We start from the raw sequence: 27771 nt of genomic DNA on the forward strand, positions 1-27771 counted from the left end.
ATAGTTTATCATGCAAGAAATAATCATTGGTACATCATATGTAGAAAATCCTTCATTTAGCCATGGAAATACTACTATTACACAGCAACCTTGACTATAAAATTTGAAGTTGAAAGAGAGGTCAAAGAAGAGCTCTTAATGGTATAAACACAGAAAAATCTTTTATTTAATACAAAATCAGATATCCAGGATTAATAAAGACTTAAATTAGGTAAAAACCAAATAAAAGAACATAAATTATGATTTATTGTTTTCATAAAAGACAGGATAACTAATCCAGAACCCAACAAGGTTGTATGACATGTTAGGCTTACTTTAGTTCGTATTCCTGCGCTTCAAAACCTTGTTTCTTCGAAGCTTCTTCCAAAACCTAAAAATAATAATTTTACATCACTAATAAGTTTGAAGAGTAAAGATAAGTTATATAAATTAAAACAATGAAAAAATTATAACTTAAAGATGTAAATAAAATGTCCAACTAAAGATATGTTTTCTAAATAAAACACTTATAAAAACACAAGTTCTCAAGCACTTTTGATACTAATCATATTACATACTTTTATTAATCACTCTGGCAAGTGCATTACACTTCAAACAGCAGTATCTGTGAACTGAAGTACTTAAACAACAGCAGTCTCTGAAGAAGAAACTGAAATGCATCAGTCATTTGTATCACCCAATTACGTACGCCATAACAATGTAGAAACTGAAAGACATCAGTCATTTGTATCAGGGTATATCATTATATAAAAACTACAAGGCAATGCTCCTTTGTATCACAAAATTTTGTATATCGTATAGTGAATAATTTCTTCAAACTAAGATGTGTGATTATAATGTAAAAATTGTAGCAAATGAAATAAATTAAAACTTCACATAATATTTCAGTGTATTTACAAACAGCAGTACTGTTTTCAGGTAATATGGTAATTGTTCTCATGTTCAGAACTTATGTTCCTAGACTCATCTTTCCTAACAAGCTAAACAAGTGATAGCAAGTCACTAGCTATTAGAATGAGGCTGCCATTATAGAGGTGGATACATATTGACCAATAGATAAAAACATATCTTCCAACCAATGAAATGCTTCTCTGGCAAAGGAATTTATGCCAGACACTAATAACTAACATTCTTTGTATTGTTTCCACCTCTAGTTGTATCAATGTACAACAAAGTGTCCTCTCCATTCAGTAACATGTCAACATAGCCAGCCTGCTTGCCAGACACTAATAACTAACATTCTTTGTATTGTTTCCACCTCTAGTTGTATCAATGTACGACAAAGTGTCCTCTCCACTCAGTAACATGTCAACATAGCCAGCCTGCTTGCCAGACACTAATAACTAACATTCTTTGTATTGTTTCCACCTCTAGTTGTATCAGTAATGCGACAAAGTGTCCTCTCCACTCAGTAACATGTCAACATAGCCAGCCTGCTTGCCAGACACTAATAACTAACATTCTTTGTATTGTTTCCACCTCTAGTTGTATCAATGTACGACAAAGTGTCCCCTCCACTCAGTGACATGTCAACATAGCCAGCCTGCTTGGCACTATTGGGTACATCTTCAAGAACAAAATACGGGAAGTGAAAAAGAAAGTACACACCAAGAGAGACACTGATAACAGCATGAACACTTTACATCTTCTGTGAGGTAGCTGTTCACTATGTGGATGGTCAGTGTCTGTGGGCACAACCTCTGGGACTGCCACCTACCAATCAACTCAGTTCAGGTGTTAATGTAATTCATGTATCATAACATTTCATCAAGAGTAGGCTACATGACCCTTCCAGACTATCCATTCACTCTGACAAAAAGTGAAATCTTAATTGCTAATGTCACCTTTATTTTTGAGAAAACCACTGATTCATCTGCAAAGCAACTGAGATCATAAGCCAGTCACAATTACAGAAAACAAACATCTTAACTGCTTTTTCCATATCTTTAACTTTTTTCCTCTTTTCCTATCACCTTCACAAAGACACCAGGGGGCTATATCCTATCCCAGTGATTACAGATAAACTTATCTTCAATGAAATTCCTTCTTTTTTTAAGAAAAAATAAAACACCTTAACCTGTCTCCATGACAACCATTTCATCCTCAGCATTGCCCAACTGTTTTTCTACGAACTACTTCCAACCTTTAAAAGTAGATCACAAACAGGCCTCTACTGAAAAGATGGGTATTTGTATACTAGGCCTGTTAGTAGTGTTATTTAGAAATTATATAAACTATTTGGTAGAGTAGTTATCCAATTCGCTATTTCTTACTTATAATTATATATTTATAAATATACCCTAAGACTCTATAAGCATTACTACTTAGCTTTGATGAACTGAGTGACTTATTTACTATTATGCCAAGATATTTGTTTTACTGTCACAGACTGGATTAGTACCTACATTAAACTTTTTATACAATTTATGACAATTCATATGTACTTCCATGCATTTTATATAATTAAAAGAGGTCCTATCAAACATTTGATAACTAATCCATTGTTATAAGAAATTCTATTGTACAATGAAATCCTCAATACAGCTAAAAATACGATAGACTTTAATGTTACTATGAAATGAAAACCGAAAGGCCAAAATAACAGCCCCTAAGGCACACCACCAGTAATAAAGGTCCAGTATGATTGAACTATGTAAGTAAGCTTTCTCTCACCCTAATATCCTGTAATTCAGTTAACTGGTCTAGTTTCCAAGTGTTGGGGCATACTACCCTAAAGGAACAAAACTGATCTCTTGGGAAGTGCAAGTGAAGCAAACAGTGCAATAATACAAAATTAAACATTTTAACATTTTCTATTAATAAACATCATGAGTAATTACTATAATAAATACAGCATTTTAATGCATATCTGTGTATTACCGCATGTAAAACTTTGACTCATCAATCAACACCTTGATGTAACCTTGACTGTTTTTCAACCTAATGAGTAAATACAGTCAAATACATCATATTCACCACAGCATATCAAAAATATTAGTTAAACTGAATGTTTTATGCCATTGAAAATACTTGTAATTGACAAGTAATGAGATAATGATTTGTATGAGAGGCTGTTTTGAGTAGACCCTAAGCCAACCTCTTATCTTAACCCATCACTTTTGTCTTGGAAGATGCACAAGGATTTTTCAATATATTTTTAAAGAAAAAAATGTTCATCCAACAAGGTATAAGATATGGTGCATCTCATCATTTAACTTACTCTTTCACTTATTAAAAAAACAAAAGAGGGGACACACGAGAAGCCCGATTTATTAAAGGAGGTGTGGATGACAAATGTGTCAGAAATATGGACTTGAGCTCTCCCCAACCTCAACTGATGTTATTTTCTTAGCAAATACTCTATGTAGTATCTCGTAAAAAATTTCTGAAAATAAAAGTACACCAAGTCCACAAGTTTTCCTACATTCATGAAACAGTTGGTCAATCAGTTACGTTTAGGTTTCCCTACAGTGAATATGTTAGCTTTTTTATACATCTGAATGCTAAAAAAATCAAAACAAGATGGTCTAAATGTTACTCAAAAGTACATGATAACCATTAATGTTAGAAAAATCTATTACATGTTCAATTAGATAACTGTAACTTCACCATTCCTTACCCTACAAATATAACATTTAAATTCAAATATTTTCGGGTACTGTTTCTTTTCAAATTAATTGTAGCTTCAAATATATATATATACATATCATGAATGACAAATTTAATATTAATAGTATTACATAACGTTTATCGACAGTGATACCATAACATTGCATAATTTGTTCGCATAAAATTTAAGAAATATAACTGAAATAAATTTCAAGATGCTCATTAGATTGAGAAGTACGCGTAAGGTAACTTATATGAAATTCAATATTCGCGTGTTACAATATGAGGAAACCAAAGATAATTAAATGTAGAGAATAGCAACAAATAAATAAGTTAAAGAATATTAATTTTAGTACACGGCAACCCTGTATTGTTCTATACAAAATATAAGATATGTATACACTGATAGTAACAGTCATCTAATTCCAATATATTTTCAGCCTATTCACTCAGGTGTGTTAAGGCTTGTCGTTACAACGTCACAACTCAATGACTTTTTACATTTTGAGGTGTTATACTAACGACTTAGTTTAACACAAAATATTACACAATAAAATAATAACAATACTTTTAAACTCTTAGAATACCTGTAATAAACTTGTGTTGGGCGACACTTTGAGAGTTTGTCGCCTACCATTCGGGCACAACACAACTACTGACATAGAAGCAGCCATTTCAAACTATCGATATCAGTGTCATCTTCTGCTGAAATACTGTCATATTATTATTCATATAATTTGAATTTATAATACTTTTTTTCAGATTTCTAATATCTTAAATAATAATAAAATATTCAACAGCTTAACATCGGTATACAAGTAAATACTTCTGAGAATAAATTACATTGGTGAAATTCTTGATTACTAGAATATTGCAGATACACCTCTTGAAGACAAAAGTGATTGATGGAATATTCTGAAAATTATAGACAGTTTGTCTACTAGCATTTTTCATACGTTGCAATTTATTTAAAAATCTCACGGCAAGTTAATAGTAAGTTTAGGGATTTACTAAAATCTGTAATTCGAGGCAAAGTGCATATAACTCATTATGTAGCTAAGCACTAACAAATCAACAACTACTTAGGGTTTAAATCCACACTGATGAAACAATACAAAATTTAAATAGAGACTAGTTTATATTTAAATTTTACATTGATGCGTTAATGTGAATTTAAGCTTTACTGTAGATTACATTGTATTGTGTATTTTATTAACTATTTAAGGATTGGTTGGAAATTTAGATTGAATTGGGTTGTGGTTTCGTTAGTTAGTGGCTTATTTTTAAACTATACGGTGAAAATAATTCAAAGTCCAGACTGTTTAAGACATAAATAATAAATTTACTTCCTTCTATAGCATTTCTACAAGTTTAAACACTTTTATATTTTGTAATTTATTATAAGCTTACGCTACAAACTACGCTAGTCAACGTAAAACAAAATCAAGTTAATTCTCACTAAATATGGTAGTACTATGTATGGATGAGTAGAGAAAAAATGGTCGTCGCATCTTTTGTAGCGCTCATAATAGTATGAAAATTTCTTATAAACAATGTAAGATACTTTTATAAACACCTAACTTAAATTTTAGAGGATTTAAAAAGTCACCAAGACCTTCAGTTTAGCAGAAAAACATTGCTAAAGTAAAGAACCGGTAGGTAGCGTAATATCCAAAAATTTGTTGATTATTCTCATTTTGGGATCAGAAAGGTTAGCTCACCAATGCTTGAAGTTATGACGATGATTTTGCATCAAAATGTTGTACTTTAAGTTGAAGAGTGCAGAAACAATATGGCGAATCACTAACTTCAAAACATGATGTCCATTAAAACAACTCATCACCCGAAGCTAAAACCTATTCCTTCATAGAAACTGCCATACATTAAAAAAAAGTGAGAGAGGAAAAAGTAATAATTTTTTTACTTCAATTTACATCTGCCAATAGGCTGAGCTCTTGTTTGGATATTATCAGTCTGGAGAAACGTTTTTTAGCTATGTCGTAGGTTTTGAAGATCACTGTACCATTTCTATGCAAAAACGGCTCGTTTTTGCATATTTTGCATATAAATTTCTCAACAAGTGGGTTTCTCGTCATCACTGATTACTGTACCATTTCATTAAAGTTGAGGACCACCGTTGATGTAATCGTGTTAAATTTTATGTTAGAACGTAGGCTGGTTTTTCGATATCTCTGTTACTGTCAAACAAAGAAATTTATAAAACAGCATTCCAGATATATATTTTGTATGCCAGGTGGCGCGACCGAAGAAGTATTTCTTTCAGTATACAAATTCACCAGCTGAGCGGTCGGTAAGAAGTAAGAGTTTGAAACGTTATTTGTACATTTCCTGGTGGCAAGGGTAATCGGCATATGGATTGCAAGTTAGAATCAGACAATCAGATATGATCGCCGTTTTAACATAGGAGCTATTACAATTTATTGTTCAAACTCACCATTCATTAGTAAAGAATAATCTAAAAGTTGACAGTAGGCGATGTTAACATGTTGCTTTTTTTATAGTTTATCACTTATAAATTACGAATAATTCTTTTTGGTTTGTTTTGAATTTGTTTTTGAAAGCTACTCGAGGGCTATCTGCGTTAGCTCACCACAATTTAGCAGTGTAAGATTAGAGAGAAGGTAGTTACTCATCACCACCCACCGCCAACTCTTTTGCCAACGAAAAGTGGGATTGACCGTGACTTATAACGCTCCACGGTTGAAAGGGCGAGCATGTTTGGTGTGACAGGGATTCGAACCCGCGACTCTCGGATTACGAGTCGAGTGCTTTAACCACCTGGCCATGCCAGATACTTCTCGAGCGAGAAAGCTGACAGACGGGCAAGATGTATTCTGAAGACGGCTGGTATGAGTGTTAAAACTTTAATTAAAATAAAGTACAGAACAACGTTTCAGTTTTCTTAGGTTATCTTAAAGTGGGTTTCTCATAATCATGAAATAGACAAGATATTTACAGTTTTGGATATCAAAAGTTGGCAAAACGTTCAACATTCATTGGCTTTATACCAACTTCTGAAATAAAATCAAAAATAAAAGAAGCAGCTACGCATTAATCAAAATACGAAATTTATATATACGACTACATAACATCTGATGGACTTGGTAAAAGTGTCGTTAGTTTCCGAGAACAGAAATCGTTGAATATTTCCCTAATACTTGTCACAAACAGAAAATGTTTTAAAAAAAGGCCCGGCATGGCCAGGTGCTTAGGGAGCTCGACTCTTAATCTGAGAGTCGTGGTCGAATCCCCGTCACAACAAACATGCTCGTCCTCTCAGCCGTATTATAAAGTTACAGTCAATTCTACTATTCATTGGTAAAAGAGTAGCTCAAGAGTTGGTGGTGGGTGGTGATCATTAGCTGCCTTCCTTCTGCTTTTATCAGGATGCGTTTGTATGGCAACAGTCTTGTGAATGAATAAGATGGGTCCAACCTACGAAACAGTCTTCTGAATAAGATAAAACGTGGGAGTTTTCTGAATCAAGTCAGTAGGTTTAGCCAATAAGACTACCTTAAGTCGCTAGACTACTAACAGATTCATGAGTCATATTTCCCCTCTCCCAAATGTTACTGAAATATTGTTGTGCTTCTTGTAAAGTGATTTTATGTTATTGTTTTTTTAATGTCACAGTTTGACCATCAGGCATGATAATACTGTTTGGGATAGTTTGAGAATGATTTGAACATAATACGCAGCACTAAGCTGCTAATTTATGTCTCCTATAGTCACTAATAAAAGTAGCCTAGATGAATGAAAGATTAGTTTAATTTCTGTATGCTAAGCATGTGAAGAATTAGTTTAATTACGAATTTGATATTTGTCTTGCTCCCCGCTAGTACAGCAGTAAGTCTACAGATTTACAACGCTAAAATCAGGGTTTCAATGCTCCTCGGTGGGCTCAGCAGATAGCCCGATGTGGCTTTGCAATGAGAAAAAAAACAACACACACACATATATTTGCATTTATTGCTAAGCTACTACAACTATCTACTGGTTTAACTTTGAACTAACGACCGGTGGGAATGCAACCAATCAGCACCACCATAACAACCATCACCCATACTAAGGGATTTACTGTCACTCTTATAACACATTCACTGTGAAATACGGTTATATTATAAAAAATTAAACAATAATCAAATGATATTTTAAAACTTGATGTTCCGTACACTGCAACACATATTCTGTACATAATGAAATCCCTGAACTAGAAATCCTGAGGATCGAACTACTGAATTACACGTTCTCAGTTTTAGCTTTAGCAGTATTAATACTGCGAGTAACTACCCGTAATAGGCTAAGCTCAGCTTCATAACTGGTTGACCACTTTACCAGCAGTTCCAAAGAGGTTAACCTGAAGATGACCTAAGAAGATCAAAACGTTGTTCTCTGCTTTATTAGTAAAAGTGTTAATACCCATACCAGACGTCCTGAGATATACGTTTACTTAGAAGCATTTAACCTGCCTTTTTGGCATGAGGTGCGTTAGAAATACAATTGTGACAGGTCCTTAGTTTTCTCACAGTTAAAACCCATTCACTTGCGTTCATAAGTAGACGTTGAGAAGAAGCCTCAAATTCGTGACCAATTTATATTTCTTCATTATAAGTACGACACTTAACGATTGTTTTATTTTGGTTTGTTTTGAATTTCGCACAAAGCTACACAAGGGCTATCTGCACTAGCCGTCCCTAATTTAGCAGGGTAAGACTAGAGGGAAGGCAGCTAGTCGTCATCACCCACCGCCAACTCTTTTACCAACGAATAGTGGGATTGATCGTGACTTTATAACGCCCCCACGGCTGAAAGGGCGAGCATGTTTGGTGTGACAGGGATTTGAAGACACTTAACGAATTGATTACCTCTACTCAACGTGAGGCCACAGACGTGTGAGGAGGAGGGGTCAAGGTTTACTTGCCCGAGCAAAAAAAAAAGAGAGAAAATGTTCAACACAGGTACTTCCATTAAAGTCAGATTTCAGGGATCACCTGATGGGCCTACTTTTAATGCACGTTCACTGGGGCAGATTGAAAAGTGGAGATAGGGACCGCTTCCTATGATATAAAAATCGGATGAGTAATCCAAAATGGCACCCACAAGAGAAATCACAATCTTGAATGTTCGTATTAGATTTTAAAAGAAAATGGCTGCCACTGGAGAAACAGTTATAACTGCTGATATCAAAAAACCAATGTTTTTCTTGGCTACTGAGGAGGAAGTCACAAAACCCACTGGAGATATTTTTAGATTTAATGTTTTGTTCCTTTCTTCTCTTTTAACAAAGATGTAGTGTTAGTTAACTTTGTATATGTGTGTATTTCTTATAACAAAGCTACATCGAGCTTTCTGCCAAGTCCAACAAGGGGGATCGAACCCCTGATTTTAGCTTTGTAACTCTGTAGACTTACCGCTGTACCATGGGGGGACAACTTTGTACATATATATATATATCTTGGTTTTCAATATCAGGTATGAGGACTTTTGGTGATTGCATTGACTGGTATAATAAATGTGCCAACATTTGCAACGTTACTTAGGAATACTAAGTACTCACACTGTCACGCCCACTTTAAATAATAATTTTTTCAATACCTCACACAAATAATTATCAAGATCAAATTCTTAATTCTTTTTGAGTCATAATTCCAAAGTATATCAATAACCTATCATATTGTATCTTGTTAGAGAAAGGAGTTGCATGTTTTATGAAAGGAATGCTGAAACAAAATGAGTGAGCCCAGCATGGCCAGGTGGTTAAGGCACTTAATCCAGGGTCGCAGGTTCGAATCCACATTGCACTAAACATGCTCGCCCTTTCAGCCATAGGGACATTATAATGAGTTGGTCAATCCTACTATTCAACGTTAAATAAGTTCCCAAGAGTTGGCGGTGGGTGGTGGCAACTAGCTGCCTTCCCTCTCGTCTTACACTGCTAAATTGGGATGGCTAACGTAGATAGCCCTCATGTAACTTTGTGTGAAATTCCAAATGAAACAAACCAAACCAAAATGAGTACCTAAAGACAAGATAAGCAGGTAGTATTTCAGTCTTTGTAATATCAAGTTTCAATGTAAGAATTTTGATAGTTTGTTAATTATAATAATCTTCTTGAACCTACATTTTTATACATTTGAAAGCATGATAGTATATACAGTTTGTATACCTTTTTGTTTGAAAAACTATATTAAAAGTTGCATTTTGATGGATTGGTTTCTTTATCTGGAGAACTGAATAGGTTACTCTAGTATAACTCCTTGGTTTGTAAATTTGTCTAAAAATGGTAGTGGATCATGCAATTTTCAATCTAAATTCTTCTCACAATGAACAAAATCCCAGCTTCTGGTTACTGTGGCATTACTTTTTTTTTTGAGTCAAATATCTTAAAGGGACATCTACCTCAATTAAAGATGTACAGATAATCCTCTGGGATGTTCAATGTCAATCAGAAACTTCACCAAAACAGCACACTAACAGATGACGAGTGAAGTACAAGTATATGACATCTAAACATACATTTTGACATCAACACTTAACATGTAATGAGTGAAGTACGACATCTAAACAGACATTTTGACATTAACACTAACAGTTAATGAGTGAAGTACAAGTATATGACATCCAAATAGATATTTTATTTTCATTTATTTTCACATAATGCATTAAGCATAAAACTACCCTTGAAACATGAAAATGGACATTACTAATAAACTAAGTCTATGACATCAAATAACTTGTACATTTCAGTAGAGATAAATCAACACTTGGAATAATACTGTTATACATTCATATATATTATTATTAAATCAAGTCCACTGAATATTCTACAGTAATATATAAATGATGAATTTTCATTGAAATAGATAATATTATATACTTCAAGACAATGAATTACTCATTTTACAATGTCCAACAAATATAAAAAAATTACTTCTTATTCAAATATTTAAAAAAAAGGCCAGCAGATGTTGAAAATAACTGCATTCATATAATTATTGTATATACTTAAAATTACTTTCATGAAAGACAAAATATTTAACATATGATTTTGCCTCTTAGAAGGTAGTTACATAACCTTTTCTTAACTTCTTAATGTTTTCAGGCATCAGTTCACATGTTCAAACTTACCTATAAAGTTTAAAATTGTTTCAAATGTCAAAGAATATTCAGAAAAACAGCTACTGTAACAAATTTAAAGTTCAACATTTAATGGTATCACAAAAATAGCTCTTTCCAAACATCATAATCAGATAAGAGCTACACAGATATGCCACTGTGAATATATCATTATGAAGGAAAATTTGGAAAACTGTTTGCAGAACATGACATTTTCAATTATGTACTTTTAACTCACAATAAAATGACTAAAAAAACACACATTAAAAACAATTCATCTAATATAATTGCATACTTAACAGTGTGTCATAACTAAATTTGATCAAATTTCTCTGAAACTGTATGATATATCTGGTTCATTAAATTTAAATCACTTCTAATGTTCTTCTACTAGAAAGTAGAGTGGAAATATAAACACTGTGGAACATTATTTATAATCTGTGAAAATCATTCACAATGAAACAGATTAAAAGTTTACACAGAAAATGCCAAGTTCTGTACAATCAAAGGTTCTCACTTTCAATAACAAAGACTGAACATACAATAAACTGAGTTTATAAGATGTATTACTGTTCAGGTTTGTACCCACTGATACCTGTATGTTCTGGGTATGTGTATGACATCTTTAGGAACCAAATCCTTTATCTGAGGTAACACAAGACTTCAAAACTAATCTGAATTTTATGCTGCACACAGTTGAGCTCATGTGCTTGTCACAGTGAGTACTCCAAGATTTCTTGGAGTAGCAGAACTGATCTATCTTTCATCTCTTCTAGATTTCAATTATTAAATATATTTTGTTTTATTGCACAAAATCCAACACAATTATTACACTTAAAGGAATTATTCAACCTGGAATGTAAGTTATAATCATACTTTGCAGATTTACCACAGACTAATTAAAAAGTAACAAATAATACATTTTAATGAAACATAATTATTACTATAATATCAATTCCAGTACACAGACAATCCTTCCATTTTATCCACACAAAAATAACACATTTACATCATCTGTTCAGTCTAATTTTAAAATAAATTTATTTGAAGTAACATGAAGTAGTGATGTAATCTACACTTCTTCTGGATATATATATATATATAAATAAACAGTAGGTTTTTATTATTATTATTAATCAACTGTTTTGTGTTATTAATTATAGAGCATGATCAAAATCTGATCATTCAAAATGTACCTTGCTCATATACTAAACAAATCATGGCTTAATTAAACAATATTTACAGTGAATTTTTGCAAGACTAAAAAAAAAAAAAAAATTTGAAGGTTTACAAAAAGACAGAAAACATTTAACCACATATTTATTTCTACAAATACATATTTCAGTTTTATGAAGAGAATTTATAATCACAACTATTACATGGATTATGAGATTCATGCTCTTACATCAACAGGCACAAGCTTACAGAGGTGGCTTCACAAGTTACATATACTTTCAAAGTTCCGCATTCTCCAGCATCCTGTACATAAGTATTGATAACCCTTAAATGGCACATGGAACATATAGTTCTCATAATTCCTCAAATAAACAAATATTCTCCAGCACTGAAAAACTGTATCTTATACCTAGGACTACTTATCTAAATTATTGGAGTTATTTTAAACTGTATCTTATACCTAGGACTACTTATCTAAATTATTGGAGTTATTTTAAACTGTATCTTATACCTAGGACTACTTATCTAAATTATTGGAGTTATGTTAAACTGTATCTTATACCTAGGACTACTTATCTAAATTATTGGAGTTATTTTAAACTGTATCTTATACCTAGGACTACTTATCTAAATTATTGGAGTTATTTTAAACTGTATCTTATACCTAGGACTACTTATCTAAATTATTGGAGTTATTTTAAACTGTATCTTATACCTAGGACTACTTATCTAAATTATTGGAGTTATTTTAAACTGTATCTTATACCTAGGACTACTTATCTAAATTATTGGAGTTATTTTAAACTGTATCTTATACCTAGGACTACTTATCTACACTATTACAGTTATGTTGAAGTGTAACTTATACATAGAACTATTTATATCTCAGATTCTGATTGTGTTAAAGGTGATATTTTAATGTATGTTAACAATTCAAATTAATTTGTACTTTGTGAAACATCATTATTCCAACTTTGTATAAAAAATTAACTTACTATTACCAAAAAACAACAGTTAGGCAATCTATCAAACATAAAAAAAACTGGACACAAGTCTTCATTCCATTCAGTTTCCCTGGTACAGTGTACAAGTCTCATTACTTAACAAAGAGGTAATCTATCGTGTAATGTTTGTGATAACTGACAGTAAAAGGGGTAATCTGTCGTATAATGTTTGTGATAACTGACAGTAAAACGGGTAATCTGTCGTGTAATGTTTGTGATAACTGACATCAGAAGGGGTAATCTGTCGTGTAATGTTTGTGATAACTGACATCAGAACTGCTTATTTGCTATTAAGAACAAGACAACAGTGGCTACAATGGGTATTGAAACCCAATTTGTAGTGTTTTATTAAGTCCTCAGAGAGCTTGTTCAGAAAAACTTCAATTGCATGCTTTTATACATTACTCCATAAATATGCATTACTTTAACATTACTGTAATTAAACCTGACAGAATTACACCCACACTACAAGTAGAATGGTAAAATATTATACTTAATTTTGTCTTCATTATTTAATATTTACCATTTTTGAGGTCTGGCTGGTGAAGAAATATATTTCAAACTACATTCAGTAAACTATTTATTTTTATACCAGCCATACGAACTAATACACGTTATTTCAGGACCTAAATGGTGTACTTCCTCCCATAAATTTAATGAGAAATTCCATCAATCAGTAACAAAAATAAAGGTTAAAATTCAATTGCTTTAAGATGGCAGCACTCTATAATCCTTCACCAGTTACTGATGCCATTAAGATCTGTGAGGTAGTCCCACAATATAATCATTTGAGTTGTCTACTCTGTTAGTAACTGGTAAAATATCTATCACTCTGAATAACAGAAAGTATTTAACAAACTTTCAATGAAAGACTAAAATGAAATCACAACATTTATGTTCTGTTTGACCTACACTATATGAGTCCACTAGAATAGTTATCCTCTGAAATACAGCTAGTTTGATCACAAGCTGACAAAAAATGATTTTATTTAACCTAAATAAAATAAGTCAAACGTCCTAATACAGGACTCAAGTTATCTTTAGAACTGGAAACTCTCACAATACAACACTACTGCTAATATTCAATTCTGTGCCAACTTCTGCATTCATTGCAAGATACATACTTAAGTAAATATGTGTGTGCACAGTAAATACAAATTTGTTTATATGGATTAAATATGTATAAATTGTATTAAAAGCTAACCCTAAAAAACAAGTGCGAGATTAATGAAACATGTGATGTATGTGCACTGCACCACTTAGGTCATGCAAGCTAGGTAGTATCAGCTAATGAAATTGTGCAACAGCTCCTACCTAATTATACACGTAATGTTAGTTGGCTGGTGTGTTTTTTGTCCCAATATCATGTTGTTGTTTACAACAGTTTCTGTTCGAAACAAACAAGTGTTAGTTCTCAAATAGTTACGAGCAACACTGGAAACTATTTACTGCAGTTTCTGAAATGTCAGAACTGCACATGTTAAACTGTTTTATAAAAAAGTGCAGTATTCTACATAAATGTGAAGTCTCCATTTACCTTCAGCAAAAGTTTTGAAAATAGATTTTAAAATAATAAAATCTGGACAAACATTTCACTATTAAACTTCATATAATTATTTCAAATATTTTTCCTTAAAGAAGCTTTAAACAAATGTTAGCATCAACATCTGAATAACAAAAAGATAAACAATGACTAAATATATAAACCATGAGCGGCAAGACTGTTGGATACAACACTTAGTTGTCCTTCATTTTCTGTCCCAGTTTACTTTTAACTTGGTTGATGCAGTTCTGAAGAATTCCTTGATACTTCAGGCCTGGCAGCATGACCAATCCTAGTTCTACAACAATGGAAACGTTATATATAAACATAAACAGAAACACGTTGGACCAATCCTCATTTTACAATGATGGAAACGTTACATATACATAAACAGAAACACGTGACCAATCCTAGTTCTACAATGATGGAAATATTATATATACAAATAAACACACGACCAATACTAGTTCTACAACAATGGTCCCCACAGAGCCCTGATCTCAACCTAATTGAACAAATCTAAGATTTGATAGATCAAAAACTTGACAAATCAAAAGTTACTTCCAAAGAAACTTTATGGGGGTGTATTAGAGAAATCTGGAGTATAATACCAAATGACATTTTGATTAAATATGTGGCAATCATAGCTGAGGGATTGTCTACAATTATTAAAGAAAAAAGGGAGACACAAAATATTAACTGTTTGATAAATTTGAGCACTCCCACTGAGCTTGCGTTCTACTAAATCTGAAGATTAATAACATTTTGATGTTTTACCTCTGATGTACCTTCCACTGAAGTAACTTGGAATCTAATTTTTGATTTTTCCTAACATATTTGTATAGTGCTGTTTATATACCCAAGTCTTAGTTCTACACAGATGCAAACACAACTACACACACACACACACACACACACACATATATATATATATATATTTAATAATTATATCCAAATGAAGTTAAATGAATAAACAAAATGATGAGGCAGAATTGTATTAAAAACAGCAAATACTAACCTCTGAATAAATATAACCATACATTTTTAAGCCATAATAAACATAACACATTAACACATTTTATTCAATGTATGTGAATGGTTACTGACTATGTTGCACCTTCCATTGCATTGTTCAAACTTTATGAAATATAATAGCCTTAACTAGATGACATATAAACAACCGTCTGCAGGTAGTGAAGGTTGATGTAGATGTGGGACATCGTGGGCTTGAGCACCCATATCTTGCTCTCCTAATTTCTAATTTTTTTTATGCAAGACTAGCAAATTGGAGGTTAAGACTGATAGATGGTGTACCTCCACCACAATGTGGGCCCTACTTATTCAGTCACCTCCAAAACTTAGGATGCATTTTATAATCCCAAGTTGTAGCTTAAAAGAACAACAAAAAACTTAGAATCCTTTTCAAATATATGCAGCATATTTTGTTTCATGTTAATGTGTTTTGTTTATGACTTAAAATTTATTTTATATATATATGTATATATATATATATCCAATCTTAATTCCACACAGATGCGAACATTAGTGTGTGTATACTGAAGTCTTAGTTATACACAAATGCAAGCATTAATATATCCACCAGCCTAAATACGTAAAACCACAAAATTAATGTTTAAACAAGAACTACAGATCACGCTGCACATAAAGGATGATCCCAACAATGTTTTTCAATACAATAAAAAATTATCGAATGACAGAACAATAAGTATCAACTGGTTCATAACAAGCTTTCCACTAGTACACATAACTTACCAAGGAAATAAGTAAGCAGCAGGTTGTTTACCATATTGCCAATCCATGCCACAAGTAGTAAGAGAGACATGATGCTAACAAAATACTGTAAACGTACAAATAACCATTACAATTAGAAATTCTTTTATGTGATAACTACACAGTTATTCTTCAATTTTAGAACAACAACAATAGTAATACAGTGAGCTTAAAGAAACAACTATATTGGTTAACCACAAATAAATTCATAAGTTAATATACAAAAACTGCTTGCAGTCATATCACAGGTTTGAATTATCAAAACAATAATAAAATGTGAGGATAGGAATGATACAATTGTTTTCAACAACTTAAGATTGTAGCTCATTTTTATCCCTTATTGTTAACATCATATCTTTTTGGGTTCTCAAATTTTCAAAACATTTACTCTTAAAATGTAAAAATTCATTACAAAACAAGTCATTTGGTTTTGTTTGAAGATAATATTTTAAGAATATAGGTAATTTTGATAAATGGTATACACCTATATTCTTCTATATGTCTTATAAGGGAAGATACAAGAGAAATAAAACTGACATATGACTTTTAAGGTACATTAAACATCGTTAACTAGGAATTACAAAAATTCACTACAGTAATGCATGCCAGATCACTGAAAATATAATACACCACGAACAAATGTTTGACAAAAACAAAACCTGCCTAATCACTATAACATACCAATAATACAATTATCATGTTAAAAAGATACATTTTAACAAACCATTTTGACAGTCATTAAAACTTTATAAAAACACTAATAAACCCAAAGTAATAATATGAATATTTTCTAAAACCCATCCAACCATGTCAAATTACAAGAAAAGTATTTTTAAAATATCAGAATTCAAATCAACGTGAATGTTGTGGTTTTGGTTTGAATTCATTAAAAAGTTACAACTTTTTATAATGAAAATATTAGTCATAACTTACCACTCTTATCAATGGAAAGTGTCTCAGCATGTGAAACAAATATTATAAACGTGTTTGTAATTATGCACAAAGCTACATAAAGGCCAATTTGTGCTCTGCCCACCAGTGGTATTGAAACACAGTTTCTAGCACTGAAAGTCCAGAAACATATTGTTGTGCCACTGGGGGAAACATGTATGTTATACAAAAAGGGATTTCACTAATTAATATTGTTAGAAAATATTAAGCATGTGGGTTATGAAAAAAAATGTTTTATCAGTTAATATGATCAGAAAGTACCAGCAGAAATACCCATCCTTTGGGTAGGTTACTGGGCCTGTGATTTTTTTCTGGAATTGTCTGACAGTTCTACAACCACGTACTCATGCTTGAGATTCGATAATGTTCACCATCCATGAGAGAAATGATTTCATTAAAATTTTAGTTTAGAAACGAGTTATCATTACAACATTACATCAGAGTAGGTTTTATTGAATATTTCTTTGTTGACACATTTATCAATGAATGTCTTATTCTGTCTGTTCCAACACTCATGAGATTTTCACTAAAGTAAAACAATATTTTAAGTTTGTTTTTAGTTGTTTTATATTTGAAAGTTACTAATTTGTGTTTGTAACTGTTATTGGTTGAATCTGAAACATCATTTCTGTGGAACTTTCAACAGTTTTATTTATTTTTCAGCTATAAAAATACTGTCTAGTTATAAAAATATTACCAAAGTGTGATTGGTGATAATCAGTGTAGTAGTATCCCAAATCATTTTTGGATGTATACATTACAAGTTCCATTATAATAAGATTATAATAAATGTGGGTTATGTCTCAGATAATCCACATGAAGATAAAAACTAACATATCAGATATTGCATGTGTGCTTCAGGAGGTTTAATGCAGTCTGCCATTACAGGATGGCAAGGAAAACACACAAACAAAATTTGACAGCTACACAATGATTTAAGTATAGAGAGGAAGAACAGTAAATAGTTCACACTTACAAGTACGGGTTTTGTGTCTCGTAACTGAATAATGGAGATCCAAAAGTCGCAAGCCTGTTTCTTTACTGAGATCATCAACTTGCATATTCCTTCAAACTTTCTTTCTTGCACATCTGTCCTGCAGAGTGAGATGTATCAATTTTAAAATTTCATGTATGTACATAACTCAAGACCAAATATCTACTTATCATCCTCATTTGTCTCAGAAAACCAACATAATAGGTTCACTTTAGTAAAACAATTTGCACAAGTGCTTTTTGACAAATTTTATTGTAAAAGGCCAATAAGATATACTAATGCCACACAATACACTACTATGTTTACACTTATATTAAAAACATGTGACAATACTGATTTAAAAAATGGTCCTAATTGTGTAAAAAGTTTACATCCCATGTAAACATTGTAGACCTTGAATTGGAACATTTACCGAACAAGAGAATATACACAAGTAATTAAACAGTTTTAAAACTCAACAAAAACATTCAGCAAAGATTAACAGTTTTGGACATCTGCACAGTAACTTCTTACATAAAGGTGGTTCTGTATCGATACTTCAAGCTTTCCTACTTCTAACATTTTGTTCTAATTAATAAAAACCAATATGTTTGCTCCTTAAATCTTCACTTCATAGTGATCAGTATTTATATACAAGTGATCATTGTACATGTTTATCTGAATTTAAGGGACCTGGGATAGATAATTTCTCATGTGAGAATGGACAGGATACCAAGGTTTAATGAAAGTACACAAACTTTAACTTCATTAATATTAGCCTGCATTCATTGTTTTCACAACCAAAAGTCTAAAAGTTGTGTTACATAGTTGTGTTTAATAAATAGCTTCAAGCACAGACAATGTTATGTACAAGAATCTGAAGTATTCTTAAACTAATTATTTAAACTAAAAAACACACAACAAACAATCTGTTATTAAAAATACCAAATTCAAAAGGAAGATAAAATTTCAATTTCTTCAAAAATTATGTAAAGATATTACTTTCAACACAACCATCATCTAACCTGTTTATTTTACATTTCACTTTTTGTACACAACTTAGTTAATAGCATGTTTTCCTCAATTATAGTCTATAAAATAAATTTACAGTAAAATGTCAAAACAAAGCTGAAAACTCAAGTAATGTCTCATCAATTATTTACTGATTCTGATTCCTGCCTGGCATCTGATTAAAACCAATTGAAGATTCTTTACAGTTCTGGACAATCTGTATGACACTAACATATTTTATCAACTCTAAATTATGGTTTATTTAAGTTCACAAACACATTAAGATATTCGAGATTTGAGGACGAGATATAAAAACAACACGTTTGTTACAAATTCACACGTGTGTTTTATTGATTTATTCAGTCTTTACCCACATAATTCTTCACATTAGTTTAAAGTTTACCAACAATGACAAAAAACTACAATTAGAGAAACATAAATTGTGAAGAAATATTAAAACAGCCCGTACTAAAGAACAAACATGATGTGAAAATATTTCACTGTTGTATACATACATACGTGTACACACACATACTTGTAACTGAATCTAAGTATATTTAACAACATACAAAGACTGCAACTGTGAATCTCCAAACCTGATAAATATACCATTATTATAAACACTTTCTAGCTGTTTAAACAAGAAAATACAACTTTATTTAATAGAATGTAACAGGTTTAGGCATGGACAATACATTTTTCACATTCTCAGATCAAAACAAAGTCATGTTCTTTAAAAAGAAAACACAATTTATGATGTTGGTGATCAGATGATAAAGACAAAACGAACATTCAGTTTTAGTAATAAGACAATGTTTTCTTTCTTTAATAATTCTGACTTACCATTTAATGCTATCAAAGCATTTGACACTTATGATGGGAACAGCATAATCTAATACACATGCACTAACTCCTAGCAGTGATAATGTGGTAAGAAGTGATGGTTCAAAATACCATAGAAGGCTGAAAGTAAAAATAACAAAACATTAGAAAATGTTTTATGTCCTGACACCAAATTGATTTTTTAAATTTAAAATTATTGTTAAATTTCCCAATATTTTAAAGTTACTTTTCAAACGTTTAAGAAAAAATGTTCTTTTATAGAAATCAAGAAGAAACTTCTAACTAACACATGCAAGTTTCCTGCTACCATCTTCAATTACTTGTGTTAGAAAATTGGGATTTTTTACAGCAAAGTAATATTGGACTATCTGCTGTGTCTGCCATGGAGAGATGTTACAATAACATATACTGCCACAGCAACCTCATACAAAAATAGAAAGAATGTTTGTTTGTTTTTTGAATTCACACAAAGCTACTCAAGGGCAATCTGTACTAACCGTAAAGCTACTCAAGGGCAATCTGTACTAGCCGTAAAGCTACTCAAGGTCAATCTGTACTAACCGTAAAGCTACTCAAGGTCAATCTGTACTAACCCTAAAGCTACTCAAGGTCAATCTGTACTAGCCGTAAAGCTACTCAAGGTCAATCTGTACTAACCGTAAAGCTACTCAAGGTCAATCTGTACTAGCCGTAAAGCTACTCAAGGTCAATCTGTACTAACCGTAAAGCTACTAAAGGGCAATCTGTACTAACCGTAAAGCTACTCAAGGGCAATCTGTACTAGCCGTAAAGCTACTCAAGGTCAATCTGTACTAGCCGTAAAGCTACTCAAGGTCAATCTGTACTAACCGTAAAGCTATTCAAGGTCAATCTGTACTAACCGTAAAGCTACTCAAGGTCAATCTGTACTAACCGTAAAGCTACTCAAGGTCAATCTGTACTAACCCTAAAGCTACTCAAGGTCAATCTGTACTAGCCATAAAGCTACTCAAGGTCAATCTGTACTAACCGTAAAGCTACTCAAGGTCAATCTGTACTAGCCGTAAAGCTACTCAAGGTCAATCTGTACTAACCGTAAAGCTACTCAAGGTCAATCTGTACTAGCCGTAAAGCTACTCAAGGTCAATCTGTACTAACCGTCCCTAATTTAAAAGTGTAAGACTACAGCTCATCATCACCACTCACTGCCAACTCTTGAGTTACTCTTTTACCAACAAAGTGTCAAATTGACCATCACATAATAATGTCCCATGGCTGAAAGAATAAGCAAGTTTGGTGTGATGGGGATTCGAACCTGTGACCCTTGGATTATGATTCGAGTGCCTAAACCACCTGGCCATGAAAATAAAGAGTGGACTCTTTAAACTATCAGAATTCACTGGTTACCAACATGAACACATCAGATGAATCCAACTATTTCCTAAAGGTAAATCAGAGATAAAAAATTAATCTTGCATTCTGCTTTACTAAAACTATCATATTTTTTCTAGTGTTTCAATAATTAAGTTACTAAAACTAATTAGATTTCTTCTAGTGTTTCAGTAATGATGACTTCACCATGTTGAGTGTAACCATCTGACATCCTGGGTAATACCTTGAGCATTATGTACTTCATAAGTAACATGTATTATAATGTCAACACCTACAGACATTGTGACATGTTTTATCATTCCTACAAAATGCTGGTTAATCAACATTAGCTCATGAGTAAATACTAAGAAAAATTATAATTATAGTTTAACAGCATTAATTAACAAAGTCTTTATTGCAAAACCATAAAACCCAGAAAACACAGCCCATGCTTAACATGTTCAAGTAGTTTGCAGTCATTTTATAAAAAACAACTTACAGTTTGATGTTTAAAGGATAGCTAGCCCTACAAGGAATTAGAGCTGACTTTTGCAACTGGAGGACTTTCTCCTACTTAAAATCGTATCTAAAAACCTCAACATATACGTACAGAGATCACATGCTTTGCAACACTTAAAGAAACCTACACCTGTTCTGCATGTTTTTTTTTGTATGTGTATTTATCTATATGATGGTAGAACTTAACCTTTTTCTTGATGATGAGAAACCCACATGAAATAAAAAATGTATCTCAGAATGGCTAGTATGGGTATTAACACTTTCAGTGAAAGTGTTAATACCCATACCAGTCATTCTGAGATACAGTATTAACCTCTTTGCACACTCACATTTAGATATATATAAAACAATCTTTTCAGTTTTAGAATTCTATCCCTAAAACTAGAGATTCTCAGCTGTAATATTTAACTAGAAAACGTGTTGAGTCTAGATATGGTACACTCATGATAATGTACAATTTGTTAATTACTTGAAGTGATTGTTGATAAATATATGGCTGCACTAAAGTCAAATATTTTGAGGCATTAAGACTTGTGAATAGCTCAAACATATTATCAATTACACCATTCTGTTGTATTGAGACGATACTTTAATAGTATGCAAGACATTTCTGTTACTTGCAATATTAGTATCTTGATAGTCAAGAATTCTCTTTACACATTATAGGAATAAAAGCCATCGCAAATAAACTTTAGAAACTTGATTTGAAGTACAAAAAATAGCCATGCTGATTTCTAAGAGCTGGTATAACAAAAAAGAACTTAGAGTCACTCTCATGCTTCACAGTAAACTTGACATTTTGATGAACAGAGACTAAATATTGTAAAAAAGAAACATCTCCACTTGTTCCCAATATTCCAGTATGGTAAAGACTCTTAACGTATTTTAAACTACATTTAAACATACTTATATATCTGTTACTTTTCCTGGTAACTCAAGACAAAGTTTGCCATTACTGGCAGTGGTTTGGAACTAAAGATATAAATAAACCAGATTATTCAACAACTAGTATTAGTTTTGAAAACATGTATATAAGGTTCACCATTTATGGTTTCTTGTTTTAAATAAACTGTATTAGAGGTATTTCTGAGCGACTCTATAAAGTGCTATCACTAAATAGATCTTTAAATTGGCTGTGAATGTTGGCTTGGTGTTACAGTATGTAACTGTAAGTTTACATACTTACAGTTTTAATCTTCCATTACTCAGAAATGTTGTAACTATTTTGTTTTCAACGTATATTTAGTGTCTAGGACTCAACTCCACTTTCTTAATGCATAAGTTTAAGCTGGAACAAAAACACCACGACATATTTAGTTTGACGACATTATCAGTTAATTAGCTTTAGAAACAATCTGAAGAAAGAGGTTTTATCTTTACCTGTCTTAATTCTACAAACATGCATAGAACCAGAAATCTTATCTTCAAACAAGTACAGAATAAACTCTTAGTTTAAGGTGTGGGTGTATGGAAATTTGTGGGTAAACATTGCCTCTTCTTTCCTTAACTTATTCAGTATCTCAGTGTTTGAGATGGTAATGATCTATTTGTTATTATAAAGAGATGCTCACTTATATTACCTCTTCAATATGAACATCCATTGTGATCAAGTTTCCAGTATAACCGTGTTGTCACACTTCTAAGATCCACGCCCCTTACTTGATCAGCTTGTATGGTGTTTATCTTCAAGTTGCAGTTTTACCTTCATGTTGCTTATTATGTCAAATTACTAGAAACTGCAGGTGTGGGTGTTGAAGGTTAATCATCCACTAACTAATTATTAGGTTTGTTACAAACACAATATATCTTTCATGTCTAGCCTCATCTGAAGTCAGTTGTTGAAACTGACAAGAGATCATATTTAATAATGCTGTTAACACTACTGTGTTCCAATATTCATAGTTTTAAGGTCACCTTACAGCAACACTAGTGTTTCTTCACAAATGTGTTTTGTATATATTTCTATACACCTGCACCAACTAGTAAAGAGTATGGTGTTTGGTATTCAATCACCTATACTGTTTAAACCTATATTTCTATACACCTACACCAACTGTTAAAAGAGTATGTTATTTGGTATTCAATCACCTATACTGTTTAAACCTATATTTCTATACACCTACACCAACTGTTAAAAGAGTATGGTGTTTGGTATTCAATCACCTATACTGTTTAAACCTATATTTCTATACACCTACACCAACTGTTAAAAGAGTATGTTGTTTGGTATTCCATTACCTGTACTGTTTAAACCTATATTTCTATACACCTACACCAACTGTTAAAAGAGTATGTTGTTTGGTATTCAATCACCTGTACTGTTTAAACCTATATTTCTACACACCTACATCAACTGGTAAAGAGTATGTTGTTTGGTATTCAATCACCTGTACTGTTTCTAACCAAACCTATTTTGTTAGCTATGTACATTAATTCAATAAAAAATGCTTTGAATAAGAAACTTCTATTATTGACTTCCTATAGCATTCTGGATATTATTTTACCATCGCCAGGCATTTTTGTTTTAATATAAATTATTCAAGAAATGTTTTTACTCAAAGTAAATTGATACAGTCTGTAAAAAGTAGTAATAAAATGGGTGTGTACTAACATAAATTCAACAGTGACAATGACTACAAGGATTATAGGATAGTAAGGCTGCTCCCACATCAGGACAGAATACAATGGATTCAAAACTTTCTTCCATCCATCCAAATTGTTCTTCAGGGTTTTCACTTGATCATCTTCATCAACAGACACCTGAAGGTGAAAATTCCATGCATCAGTAATAACTTACTACAAATCAGGTATAAGACTGAAATGTGCATTAGATAAAAAACTTGTTATGGCTACGAGTGATATTTTAGGAGTTACAATGCATCAATAACATTCACATGAAGTGGTGTTTGTTTTGTCAATAGGGTCTTTTTTGTACCATTTGGTCTGTTGATTTCAGGTATCAACTATAGCATTACTTACAGCCATAGCCAGCCTTAAATCAGGTGTCTAAGCCACCTCTTATGCAGAATATGCAGACATTTTAGTTAAAGAAGATACAAAACCACATAAACGATCCATTAACAAATGTATTATATCATCCTATTGTACAGTTCTTATCAAATTATTTTATTAACAAAAATGTATGAAAAGTCACAAGCTTTTTGTCCTGTTCAGAGACTTGCAATGGTCAATATCAGCTCTTCTCACACCGAGAGAAACTGATTGACACTGGATGACTAAGTCTTAGTCATAGTGACTGTTATCACATGTAAATTAGTTTATCACTAATACAGGGTTGTTTTTCTAACATTTTAACATGTTATTATGCTTTAGTAGCAATGTGAAACATGAACAGATTTGTTTCTCCAACATTTTAACATGTTATTATGCTTTAGTAGCAATGTGAAACATGAACAGATTTGTTTCTCCAACATTTTAACATGTTAATATGCTTTAGTAGCAATGTGAAACATGAACAAATTTGTTTCTCCAACATTTTAACATGCTCTTATTCTTTAGTAGCAATGTGAAACATGAACAGATTTGTTTCTCCAACATTTTAACATGCTCTTATGCTTTAGTAGCAATGTGAAACATGAACAGATTTGTTTCTCCAACATTTTAACATGTTATTATCTACATTAATATCCCTTTCCAATATGATTAAAAAACAAACTAAAGTTATTTGCTGTTAAGATTGAGCCACTCAAATCCATCCATTAATAGAAACTCTCCAACAATCATACAATTAATTAGGATTACAAGTAAATGTTACAAAAACCAGTCAATTAAACATGATCAAGATGAGAGCATAATTACAAAAATTTCTGTAATCAGGAAGCTCATGTAATTTAACTGGTACTTAATTGTGCCTATTATTCACTAATAACATTTTTTGCTCTTTGATTCACTTTCCAAACTTTTATTAGCACTTCAGTTATTCTACGTAAAAAATAAAAGATTCATTACAATGTCATTGTTGTTTAGAATTACACAATGGGCTGCCTGTACTCTTTCCATCACAGGTATTGAAACCCAGTTTCTGGCAGTGTGAATCTGCCCACATACTACTGTGCCATTGGGGGCTACACTATCATAATTGCCCTTGTACAAATCATTATTTGTAATAATAACCATTTGACTTATCCTGTGAAGAGAAAGGAAGAGCAAATATCTATGGCCTAGTTAAAAAAAAATAAATTTAACAAGCAACAAAAGTGACTGTCCAATATTCCAAAAGTCACAGACTTGATTTTTGTAATATTCATAAGAATTGAATGAATAAACAAATCCATACATCTATAATAGATGAATACTATCACAACTGAAAAGTTTAAAAAGTACATCTTCTCGATGGTGGTGATGGTTGAGGGACTACTACCCTTGACAGCTTGTTCTCATTTTAAATACAAAAAAACATTGTAGTATACAGCTCATAGCACTGATTTAGTAACAAAAAAATTTTAGTGACTGGAAGCTTTTAACATGTTTAATAACCCAAGGACATAACATCTACTGTCACAACTCTAAAAATAAGAATCTTAAATGGCCATTCTTTAAGAAAAGTTAGATTTTCAAATCCAATCTTGATGTGTAAACATGTAGGATTTATAGAAAACATTAAACAAACATACAACAAAGTAACACCAAGGAAATGATGATAAACATTATTTAATCATGAGTGAAAACTTAAAACCTTTTAAGTCATATCCTAGAGTGTTCTTATCATAAAATTTCACTTAATTAACCAAACAATCAATTTAACATTTTCACCGTTAAGAAAATGACATACTTACCTCTTAAAACTAATGAACTGTCATCATAACAACAATCTGAAGCATCACATATAGTCCACAGCTTTAGTAGTAGTGCAAGTAAAAATATTATTAGCACATAGGTATGCATTTACTATACAACTGTGGTAGTAATACTAATACTAATAGTACAATTATAAACTACATATATTTATCAATGTATCTCAGAACGGCTGATATGGGTATTAACACTTTTATAAGCAGAAAATTATGTTAACCTTGGAAGGTCGAAACGTTATTTTCTGCATATCGATAAAAGTGTTAATACCCAGTCAGCCGTTCTGATATACGTTTTTATTTCAAGTGGGCTTCTCGTTATCAAGAAACTATCTGCCACTAAAACCGTAATTGTATCATTTTACAATACTTCGTACTGCACTAAGTTTAAAGTAAAACTACAAGATAAAGTCTTAAAAATAACCACAGGGCTTATTGATGACGTAATTTGTACTATGTACCTCAACGATAACCAAATATGATTAACAGTGACAGTGTATCTTTGGCATTTCTGCCCAAGGGCCTTATACATGTCATTGTAATTTATATGGTGCAAGAGATAGGCTATACATGATTATAACACTTGACCAGAAATAATAATATTATTTGAAGGTAGTAACTGGTGAAATAATAATAAAATACTTATTTCTTTTTACCTGGTCATTGTAATTACGACATAGTTTGGTCTGATCTGTGGCATTACCTTCCACTTCGTCCGCCATCTTGTCTTGTGACTACTAACAAGTACAGGTCAATAGTTCAAATAACTAAGTGATAATTTATTTTATTAATTTGATAAAAATCATAATTCAGTAACTCACATTTTCCATACAAACACTAAATAAAGATTTATAAAAAAAACTGAAGTAATCTAATCTACCAGCATTTTATGTTTATCTACTATTTCGAAATTGAGGTAATTCGTGGCTAGTTACAACCATTGTAGGTCTAGGTAAACCGCTCGTATCTCTCTGGTAATAAGTTAATTTGATGGAAATTATGCAATAGCACATTGTTAATGGATCATCCCCACGTATTTCGGGTTTTGTAGAT

General features: G+C 32.0%; 2 protein-coding genes across 3 annotated transcripts in view; both read right to left on the bottom strand.

Annotated features, from left to right (window-relative positions):
* The window catches only part of LOC143239217 (tether containing UBX domain for GLUT4), a 36240-nt gene extending 31897 nt beyond the window's left edge, over window positions 1-4343 (bottom strand). Inside the window, exons 1-2 of the mRNA XM_076480109.1 lie at window positions 4197-4343; window positions 315-370 (exon numbers count right to left, since the gene is read on the bottom strand). Coding sequence (XP_076336224.1) covers window positions 315-370; window positions 4197-4283 — 143 coding nt within the window. The 5' untranslated portion in view covers window positions 4284-4343. The remainder of the gene's footprint in view (window positions 1-314; window positions 371-4196) is intronic.
* A 5902-nt stretch (window positions 4344-10245) lies between these two features.
* Window positions 10246-27530, bottom strand: LOC143241136 (ADP-ribosylation factor-like protein 6-interacting protein 1). Of its 2 annotated transcripts, XM_076484749.1 has the most exons (6): window positions 27375-27530; window positions 24519-24667; window positions 20039-20158; window positions 18188-18305; window positions 16243-16327; window positions 10246-14767 (listed from the first exon to the last, which is right to left on the bottom strand). In XM_076484749.1, exons 1-6 carry the CDS (start codon window positions 27438-27440, stop codon window positions 14664-14666), a joined length of 642 nt encoding a protein of 213 aa, XP_076340864.1. In that variant the 5' UTR covers window positions 27441-27530; the 3' UTR covers window positions 10246-14663. The 2 variants fall into 2 exon arrangements, with proteins under 2 accessions (XP_076340864.1, XP_076340865.1); XM_076484750.1 differs by lacking the exon at window positions 16243-16327 and having other exon boundaries at window positions 14394-14767.
* Between the last annotated feature and the right edge of the window lie 241 nt (window positions 27531-27771).

The sequence above is a fragment of the Tachypleus tridentatus genome, chromosome 13, assembly GCF_004210375.1.
Source record: "Tachypleus tridentatus isolate NWPU-2018 chromosome 13, ASM421037v1, whole genome shotgun sequence".
Taxonomy (NCBI): domain Eukaryota; kingdom Metazoa; phylum Arthropoda; class Merostomata; order Xiphosura; family Limulidae; genus Tachypleus; species Tachypleus tridentatus.